The sequence below is a fragment of the Rattus rattus genome, chromosome 3, assembly GCF_011064425.1.
Source record: "Rattus rattus isolate New Zealand chromosome 3, Rrattus_CSIRO_v1, whole genome shotgun sequence".
In the NCBI taxonomy this organism is placed as follows: domain Eukaryota; kingdom Metazoa; phylum Chordata; class Mammalia; order Rodentia; family Muridae; genus Rattus; species Rattus rattus.
Genome location: NC_046156.1, coordinates 62,730,570 through 62,740,738, shown reverse-complemented (window position 1 = coordinate 62,740,738; position 10,169 = coordinate 62,730,570). Strand labels below are relative to the sequence as shown.

At 43.0% G+C, this 10,169-nt stretch overlaps 1 protein-coding gene across 1 annotated transcript; it reads right to left on the bottom strand.

The window, feature by feature from the left end:
• Window positions 1-1,210: 1,210 nt before the first annotated feature.
• Oaz3 (ornithine decarboxylase antizyme 3) lies at window positions 1,211-4,127 on the bottom strand. The gene is given in 6 exon segments (XM_032897828.1): window positions 1,211-1,464; window positions 2,243-2,328; window positions 2,745-2,920; window positions 3,527-3,604; window positions 3,606-3,696; window positions 3,960-4,127. Coding segments are annotated over 6 exon segments (588 nt in total). The 5' UTR covers window positions 3,983-4,127; the 3' UTR covers window positions 1,211-1,330.
• Window positions 4,128-10,169: the final 6,042 nt, after the last annotated feature.

The window sequence follows — 10,169 nt, the reverse complement described above, 5'->3', positions numbered from 1 at the left end:
GTGGTAGAGCGCTTGCCTAGCAAGCGCAAGGCCCTGGGTTCGGTCCCCAGCTCCGAGAAGAAAAAAAAAAAAAGGCTATGCCTGTAAGATGCTGTCTCAAAAAGAGGCTAGGGCTGTAGCTCTGTGGTATAGCACTTGTCATTTGCAATGTCCCAAGTTCAAAACTCTTGTGACTAGTTAGCAGAAAGACATCCAGGAAGGGGCAGTTTGAGCATCTCGTACAGACAGGCTGCTATTAATGCTCCAGGTTCTGGCCGTAGTGAACCACTGAAGTGTGTTCAGCCTGGCATTGGAGTTACTACCCAACAGACTCTGGAGACCACTGGTCTTTAGTTCCCTTGGTGCTTCTTTCCCTCAGGGATGGAGGTCATAAGACCTGCAGTTCATTGTATAAAAAGGCAACTAAAACCGATCTCGTGGGGCTGGAAAGATGCTCAGAGGTTAAGAACACTGCTCTTATAGAAAACCCAGGTTCAGTTCCCAACACCCACATGGTGGCTCACAGCCATCTTTTAATTCTAGTCCCAGGGGACCTAGTTCTCTCTTCTAACCTCTGTGCACCAGGGATGCATGTGGTATGTATGTATACACACACACACACACACACACACACACACGTAGGCAAACATTCATACACGTCTAAATTGTTTTTTAAAATTAAATACAATTATGATACACACCTATTCTCAGCACTTGAGAGGTTGAAGTGGAAGAATTAACTTGAGGTCCATTCCTGCTACACAGTGTGTTAGAGGCCAGCCTTGGCTACATGACACCCTGTTCCTCTCCTCCCCCCCACAAAATCCTATTTTTTAATGTGCTCGTTATATCTCGTCAGTTTATATCTCATCCTATGAGTCTTCTGCCATTTTTCCAGTACTTGCTGTTGTCTGTAATGCTCTCTTGTTATCTCTTCGTAATGTTTCCCTTAGGATGTACTTTTTCTGGTTTTCTCCACATCCAAAGAGAAGGAACTGACATATGTCTCCAGTTTGAATTGAAATACATAATGCATCCTTGCAAGGTTTAGTCTTTCTGAATTTTCTAGCTGACTAGTAATATATTCTGGCAGATGCTCAGTAAATGGGAATGGAGAACTGGTTTAGGAACAAGTAGAAGGCCAAGGGAGCTCTCCAGTGGACCCAGTGAATTTATCTGTTTAAGAGTTATATTTCTCCAACGGTCCCTTCCCCCAAGAAATAGAGAACACTTTGATTGCACTACCCTTTATTTCCTAGGATGGAAGTGTCTTAAATCACATCCTGGGCCCCAGAGTCCCGTGTGTTGAGGTTTTCAACCCCTCACAGAGAGAGAACATGTTTAGGGAGGCTCACTGGCCAGGCTGGCCAAGGTCCCTTTCAAGGGGATACACCATGAAGATGACATTGTCCCAGGGAGGGAGAGCTGGATGATCTGGTCTGACCACCTCAAAGCCCATGTAGCTAAAGGCTCGCAGCAGGGCACCTGTAGAAGAACAGAACAAATGATTAGAACACCCACTGAAGCTCAGGCCACACTCCTCAGATGTCTTCTCTAGACAGGTGACTGGCAAGCAGTGTAGTACAGGCGTAGGGTGTGCTTTGGACTGATAGGCACAAGCTCTACCCTGCATTTAATATTCAGTTTAAATTCTAGCTAACCTTTCAGATCTCCAGTTTACTCATTTGCAAAGAGAATAAGAATCTTCCTCACAAAATTAAGATGATTATTCAAACATATAGTGTAATTATGGCATTCTAAGCTCTAAAATGTTGGCAATTAGCAGGATCTGGGGTTTTTTTTTTGGAGGGGTTGTTCTGTTTGGGTTTTTTGTTTTGTTTTGTTTTGGGTTTTTTGTTTTGGTTTTCGTTTGAGATGAGATCTCACTATATAGCCAATCTGACCTTGAGTGCAGAAGTCTTCTGCCTTAGCTTCTCAAATGCTGGGATCACAGGCTTGTGCCATAAAACCTAGCTCATCTTGTCTTATATTCAGCAGAGTAAAAACTCTGAGAAGTGAACAATAACATATTACATCTGGTTAACTGTATCCCTGTCCTTCTACCCTTACTACTGTGAACACCTGACATTTGCTTGACGTCCTTTGTCAGTCCACCATATCCCTTCAGTGGATTCTATAATTTCTTTCATGCTTCTTCATCCAGTTGGAATGGGACTGAATATAATAATGCTATGTGCCTTAATTTCCTTTGCAAGAGAAGTGGGGACAGGGTGCTGAAGTGCCAGAGGGAAGAGGGACACACCTCTGTCCTTATGATTGCTTTGGAAGTTCACAAACACAGAGTCCACATTGGTTTTCTCCTCCACATACTCCAGTGTTGCTGTCAAACTAGAGGCCAGAGAGAAAATTAACACTTAGATAACTGAGAATCCAGACAGAACAGGAGAAATACTGGCAAGTGTTTGCTCTCTACCTACTGAAACTAGAAAATAAAAGGTTGCTGAAGGAGCTTGGGAACTTTCCTCTGAAGCCAAGGGATTCCACCTGATGGAGGTAAATGTCACAGAAGGTTGTGGGGAAGGAAGGACTGCTGAACAACTGGGAAGTGTTCAACAATTTGAATCCTCACTTTGGTGTTCCTGAGTCTGAGTTCAGCAACTGACCCCAACCTAGGAGAGTCCTTGAACCCCAAGCCCTTGTCTGTGTGCTCCTAGTGTGCTGTATGTCTGATCCACCCTGAGTCACTATGACATGATAAAGGGTGGAATACCCCAACTCTTCCCCATGCCCAGCCAGGTCCTCACCTTTCTCTGTTGCCTTGCTCCAAGGCCTGAAATGGGATATCCAGGAAGAGTTGGTGGTCACACAGAAGGCCGTGCCAGTGAGCAGAGGAATGGGGGGTAAGACGAAAGTGGAAGTCTAACTGAACTGGATCTTGGTGAAGCAGGGGGTCGGCTGATAGCACTGTCAGGTTCCCAGCCTGGAAAAGAAATAAAATTGAAATATCCTTTGCTCATTTTGTCTTCAAATCACACCTAAGGCAAACTGGGGTACCTTTATAGAATAAAGGAGAGGCATATGGAGGAGGCTAGGAAAGTCAGAATATCCCTTAGTCCTAGGAATAGCCATCCCATACTGAGTTCTACTTTCTGTCCAATACCTGGGAGTACTGTCCAGTACTGGGAAGCTCAGGGTGTCTTGCTCATGCTATATCCCCAGCTCCACTCTTATTTTGTGGAGTTGGGGAATAAGGTCTTGCTAAGTTGCCAAGGCTAGCCTTGTGTTCATTCTGGAGTCTAGGCAGTCCTTTCAGGAAGCTGAGATTACAGGCCTATCACCACCAGGCACGTCTCTAAAGTACTTTATGTCCCGAAGTCCTACTATAATCTACTATATCTTTTCCTATCCCGCTATTGGCTATCAGCTATATGACTTTTAGATCTCTGGGCCAGAATCCATCTAGAAAGCAAGTAGATTTTACACATGATTTCCTACGTATCCTGATTTTTATGGTTATCAACTGGCTAATGTTCTCTCAAAATCAAAAAAGCTGTCCTGTCACATCACCAGTTCACAGACTACTTACTGAATAGAGTTCTTTAAGCTGGCTGTGGTCTTTTTCCTGTGCAGTGCTCCTACCCGCCTGGAGTCCTTCTAGGGACTCAGGAGCACGGGAGGCAGGAGTACGGGAGGCAGGAGCACGGGAGGCAGCAATGGGGCCGGAGAGTCAGGTCCTCCTGTTCCTTGTAAGTGATGCTTATTAGAAAAGAAAGACCAAAATTAGTGTACGTCAGAGCCTGGGATGAAGATGTGAACTATAAAGATACCTTCCTGACTTCAGCTACACAGGTCCAGTCTTCCAAAACTATTTCCAACATCACCTATGAATTGGTTGCAGGCCAACCAAATAGAAAAACTATACAAGTCCATGCTACCCTTCTACCCTGCCACTTAGGAAATTCTCTCAAGTTGTTTTATTTCCCATATACTTTATGTAAATTAAAGTTAAAAACAAGTACCTTCTGTAACACCAAGGCAGCATCTTCTCCCGGAGGGTGATCCGGTATTTGTAACAGTAGAGGTAATAGGCGTATGGTGACCAGAATGGGTAGAGGCAGTTCCGTGTTTTTCCCCTCTTAATATAAGAAAGGGAGTAGAGAGAGGGGCGGGACCTGGTACAAGGCAGTTTCTCTGTTCAGTGCCTCCCTGCGGCAAAGTGAGGTTCAGAGGATGAGTTGCAGAGGTTCAGGCCACCCTGTCCATTGTGACCTGGCAGGCACTATGACATAGACATGATGTCACTTGCTTATGTCACTGTAGTCCCGCCCCTCTGTCCTGCCAGCCAAGGTTCATATTCAACTAGTATATACTTTACAATTATAGCAATAGTTAAAATGCTTTAAAACTTAGATACTGGTTGACAAACAGCCCTGCCAGAGCTCTCCTTGTACCTACCACCTTGGCCCTCCCTCTGAAACACTTCTAAATCCAGCAACTACAGAGCTGGCGTCTAATGCCACAGTAAGCATCCAAGGTCCTGCTCCAACACTGACCTGATTAGTAATTGTTTTTACAATTCTTTATTTTTGCCATCATCCCTCCCCATAGCACAGTACTACTACAAATTGCAGGTCTTTCTCTGTTGTCTTTATAGGGCAGAAATCCCAAATTAAACACCTCTAGGAAACTGGGATGCTACACACATCCTTAATCCTAGCAGTCAAAAGACAGATGATAGGATTGCTCAACATCTGTTGCCAGCCTGGTTTGTAATAGGATTGTGGCTGAACATAGCACCCTGTTTCAAACACACACATAGGCCCAGCCAACGGAAATTAGTGGAGTTACAGAATTAATATATTAAAACGGTAAAAAGCTCACACCATCACAACTTAGCAGTAAGTCACTGTACCAGACACAGAATCAGTTCTGCTAAATCAAAGATTTTCAACAGAAACTGGAAAGATTCTGGTAATAAATTACCCATACGTACACAAGAATATGGTAACATGCTAGTTGGTTTTATTTCAACTTGAGACAAGCTAGATTCATCCAAGAAGCGGTAACCTCAACTGAGAATATCCTGTGGACAAGCCTATGGCCATTTTCTTGATTGGTGATTGATGCGGGAAGGCTCAGCTTACTGTGTGCAATGAAGCCCTGAGCAGGTGGCCCTGAGTGTTACAAGAAAGCGTCCTGAGGTTGAGCAAGCCATGGGGAGCAGAGTAGAAACAGTATTCCTCCATGGCCCCTTCTTCAGTTCCTGTCTCTACTTCCTGCCCTGACTTCCCTCAGTGATAAGAGTATAGCCTGAGAGTTTTAAGATGATATAAACCCTTTTCTCCCTGTTGTCTTTTGTCATGGTGTTTTATCACAGCAATAGAAAAACTAAGACACTGATAAAATTTAACATTAAGGGCAAATTTTGTTCTAGAACCAACAGTTTGAGGCCTTTTAAAATGTATTAACCATCAATTTAAACATTTCCTGAGGGCCTGCTATTAGCCAGGCACCTCTTATGGTGCTTAAGGCGGTGAACTACAGATCTCTGCTCTATTTAAAGTGAGAGCACCAGGTATTTACAAATATATAGAAAATAAGCATGTCAGAAGAAAACTGTTAAAGGGGAAACAAAAAAGAAGCAAGTGAGGTGTGGTGACGCACACCTTCAGTCTCAGCACTTGGGAAGCAGAAGCTGGCAGATCTTTTGAGTTTGAGGATAGCCTGGTCTATATAATGAATTCCAGGCCAACCAGGGCTACCTGTGAGACCCTATATCAAAAAAACTAGAAGGATTGGGAGTGTGGGGTATGCAGTAGGGTTTTGGCTCAGGTGATCCATGTAGGCCTCACTGAAAAGATGATAGATCAAAGACAAGGGGAGCTAAGATTGTTAACCAGCTAGTGATCTACATAGCTTGATCTACATAGTGAATTCCAGGACAGCCAGGACTACATAAAGAAACCCTGTATCAATGGTGATGATGATAGACTATTAAAGAAGCTAATGTCTAAGGATAAGGACTAGCCTAGTCAAAAGCCACAACCAATTCAAATGCTAAGAGTGTGTAAGCTGTTTTCAGCAGCAAGGCAGCTACTGTAGGTGAATGGGGCAGTTGAGTATTTGCTATAGGAAATGAGAGTTAATGGTGTCACATGATACAGAGCAGCCTACACAAATCTGTGGGCTTTTTCTTTTGAGCAAATGGGAAGTGGCTGAGCAGTGTTTTACATGAAAGATTGACTAGATATGACTTACTTTTAAAATGATCTTTAGTGGTGTACACCTATAATCCCAGCACTTTGGAGGCTGGGACAGGACAAGAATTTGAGGTTAATTTGGGTTAGATATATGTCTCAAATGGATAAAGAAAAACTTTTTTTTAAAGAAGACATTGTCTTATGTAGCCCAGGATAATCTAGAACTGTGTGGGTGAGGATGGCTTTGAACTTTGGATCCTCCTACCTCCACCTCCAAAGTGCTGAGATGACAAGCATATGCTACCACATATGGCTTAAGGAAAGAAAATCCTATAAAACTATGCAGTACACATCTCTTCTTCAGTGACTACTACAGAAAAAGACAATGTATTCTCCTCAATGGGTCTTTAGAGGTGATGGTAAGGCAGGTAAGTGTATTGAAAGCTACTCACACACACCTTTCCCAACAAAGCACTTAGCAACCCGGACCCCCACCTGCATCAACACACACACACACACACACACACACACACACACACACACACACACAAAACTGTTTTTCCTCTTGAACCCATAAAAGAAAGCCCTAAACAGTAACCAAGCACTCTTGAGCTGCATGCCTGCTCAGGACCGACAGCTCCTTGTACTGTATCTAATTTGTGCCTTTACTTTGCCTCCAAATAAGATCTCTCAATACTTTGCTCTTTTGTGTACATTTTTCTGTTCAAACAAAATACCAAAAATGTGGATACACTGGGGCTTGCATGACCACCAGTAACATCCTTGGTGACCCCAACCAGAAGGTAAGAGAGTAAATCCTCTTCTGTCTCACTGATACAAATTTCCCTCACACAGTTTCTACTCTCATTCCAGTCTGATGCCTATGGCTAAGCAAGGTAGCTGGGTGAACTAACCAGTAGTCAGAAAGCCATCACACTTCCTCCTCTCCACTTGCCCAGGAGGAACAAGCAGCTGGAGCTGAATGCCCTCCATAAGCTGTTTCACCAGGACAGCAAAGAGGAGGAAGGTGTGTGTGTGAGAGGTGCCTTCCAGCCACCAAATCAATTCAGGATGATTTTTGAGGCAGAATAGAGATGTAACAAGGTATTGCCTCTTTCCAATATTGTGTTTGTTCTGAACCCCAAAATGTGTTACCACTTAGATTTAGTGATTTGGGGTGTTTGTTTGTTTGTTTGTTTGTTTGTTTGTTTGTTTGTTTGTTTGTTTTTAGAGAGGGGAATCTCATTGTATAACTCTGGCTGTCCTGAAACTCACAGAGATCCTCCTGCCTCTGCCTTCCGAATGCTGGGATAAAAATCAGGCACCACCATACCGGCCTGCCACTTGGATCATTTTATTTTTTTATTTTTATTTTATTTTTTTTTTCTTTTCTTTTTTTCAGAGCTGGGGACCGAACCCAGGGCCTTGCGCTTGCTAGGCAAGCGCTCTACCACTGAGCTAAATCCCCAACCCCTGGATCATTTTAAATTAATTTACTTGTATGCATGTGTACGTGGAAGTCAGAGGACAGCTTTTCCCGGGAGTCTATTCTTTCCGTTCACCTTGTTTTTAAACCAGAGTCTCTGCTTCTATCTGCTGTGGCACTGTGAACTTGAGCTTCTGGTCAGTTCTCCTGTCTTGATCTCCCATCACCATAGGAATGCAGAGGTTGAGATTACAAACTCAATGGACTTCTTCTGGCTTTGGGGGGCTCTAAACCAGGTTATCAGAGTTGCATGCAAGCAGTTTACACACTGATCCATCTTTCCAGCTCTGCCTCTTAGATTTTAAACATTTCCTGTCTTCTTTCCTTTCTATTTCTTTCTCTTTTTCAATTTTCCCTTTTTCTCACCTTTTCCTTGACCTCACTTGTGTTCTAAATGTGGCATATGTGGCATGCATATATATATATATATATATATATATATGCCAATCTCTTAATTATTTAAGAACATAGGGTTTCCTGATTCCCTACAAGATAAAGAAGCTTAAAAACTGTGTTCAGAACTCAGAGGATCAGAGACGGTTCTCAGCTGAAGGCCTCCTCCTTGAGGACTAGTTTTCATGATACCAGAAGGTACCATGCAAGTTTGCAAAGGAAGAGCAACCGATAGTCCTACCTAGCTATGATGCCTATGAACCACAACAGTAACCAGCATAGCATGCATACTTTTGACAGCAACTAACAGCTCTCTAATTGTATTGCAGGCCCTCTCAACAAGAGGGAACTCTTACCTGGAAACTAAGACAACCAGGCCTAGTAAGGCCATGGATCTTGGAGGAGAACCTATTTCCCCTACCCAACTAAACTAGAACAATCCATAACTGCATTCTAAAATAGTGTCCTTCTACCCACAGATGAGTGTAGTTCTTGCAACTCATCAAGGGAACAGCTTTGTAACAGGTGGGCCTCATTACAGAAAACTCCAGCCATCGAAATGTAGAGCTGTGAGACCCACTCCCACCTGATGCAACTGTAACAGAGCCGCACCTCAAGTCTCGGATTGTTGTAGAGGAGGAGGCAAAACAGTTCTATGAGCCAGAGGAACAGAACGTTTGCTATGAAATTGTGTCTCCTAAAAATGTCAGGGAAGCTACATCCATGAATTCACACCAACATGGATGCCTAAACAAGACCTAAACAAGGAGGCCAATAAGATACATGCTAATGAGGAAGGAGAATGCCACAAGGCCTCCGCCCTAGACAAAAGCTACAGGCAACAAAAGAATGCAGAGAACAGGAGAAATCGTCTTCCCCAGGGAAGAGCACACCAATTGGTTACCCAATACCAAGTGGTCAGCCCTGAAAACATGCATACAAGTAACAATGTACGGACTGAGCAGGATGTATTTCTATACTTAAGAACATATAAACACACAAATAAAAATAACAAGGGGAGAGAGGCCATGAAATTGAGAGAGGAGAGGGGTTAGAAGGAGAAAAAGGAGAAAATTACATAATCTCAAAAATATAAGCAGAAAATTTTAAAATAATGTTTCCAAGAACTGAAGAAAAAATAACAAACTGGAATTCTCATCAACTGTAACAGGAAAACCTGCAGGTAGGACAGTTTGCTAAGAATGGAGCATAAATTAACTTTAAAATGTCTGTTAGACATATAAGATCACCAGTAATGAATACGAAGTTGGGTATTCCAATGTGGAGTTTATGGGAGCCTATGATAAGAATTTGGACATCACTAGCATATAAGTAGCGGTTAGCCATATGATGAACTGAGGAGATCAAGAGAGTAGATACCAAGAATGGAATTCCACATACTGAGTGCTGAGTGCAAACAACTAAGACTGTGGAAGACTATTGTCCAGAATACCGAGGAAATGCGTGTAGGTCAGTTTACGTTGCCCATCTTTCCATGCTCCTTTATAATCATCTATTAAGCACGAAGGCTACACAGAAGGAACTATTTGGGCCTAGCAGTAATTTCTTTTTTTCTATAGTTTGTCTCCTGCAACTCCTTAAAGCTTAACTACAATAGTAACAATATCGTGGAAAGTTGCAGAGTTTTTAGAGGATCCCATCCTTCGACTACTTTTAGATAGATTCTAGGGAAAATTGAGAGTGACATCCACAGTTTAGTGTTCAAAAATTATAGCATGACAAAATCAGAAGTGATCTCAGTAACTAGTAAACCAAACCACTTATATTGCTATTAGTTTTTATCATCATCATTAGTTAATTATTATTATTAGTCTCGCTATATAGTCCTAAATGACCTAGAGCTTGGGATGTAAACCAGGTTGGCCTAGAACTTGTCCTGTTGGAAGATGACAGGTGAGCGCCACCAAGCCCCCTCCGCCTCTTTTTTTAAAGCGACGCCAACGAAAATAATAGTATGTTTTCCGTTGTCAGTCCACGCAAAGCTCTGTGGAGAGGATTTACGAAAATAAATAGCAAATTTCTGCGCTGTCCTATCGTCTTGTGCAAGGTGTGGCGGCTCAGGTTCCAGTGCAGCCTGTATCACCACTCAGGCGCGCCGCGGGCAGCCTAGAGGCCCAGCCGCGCCTGCG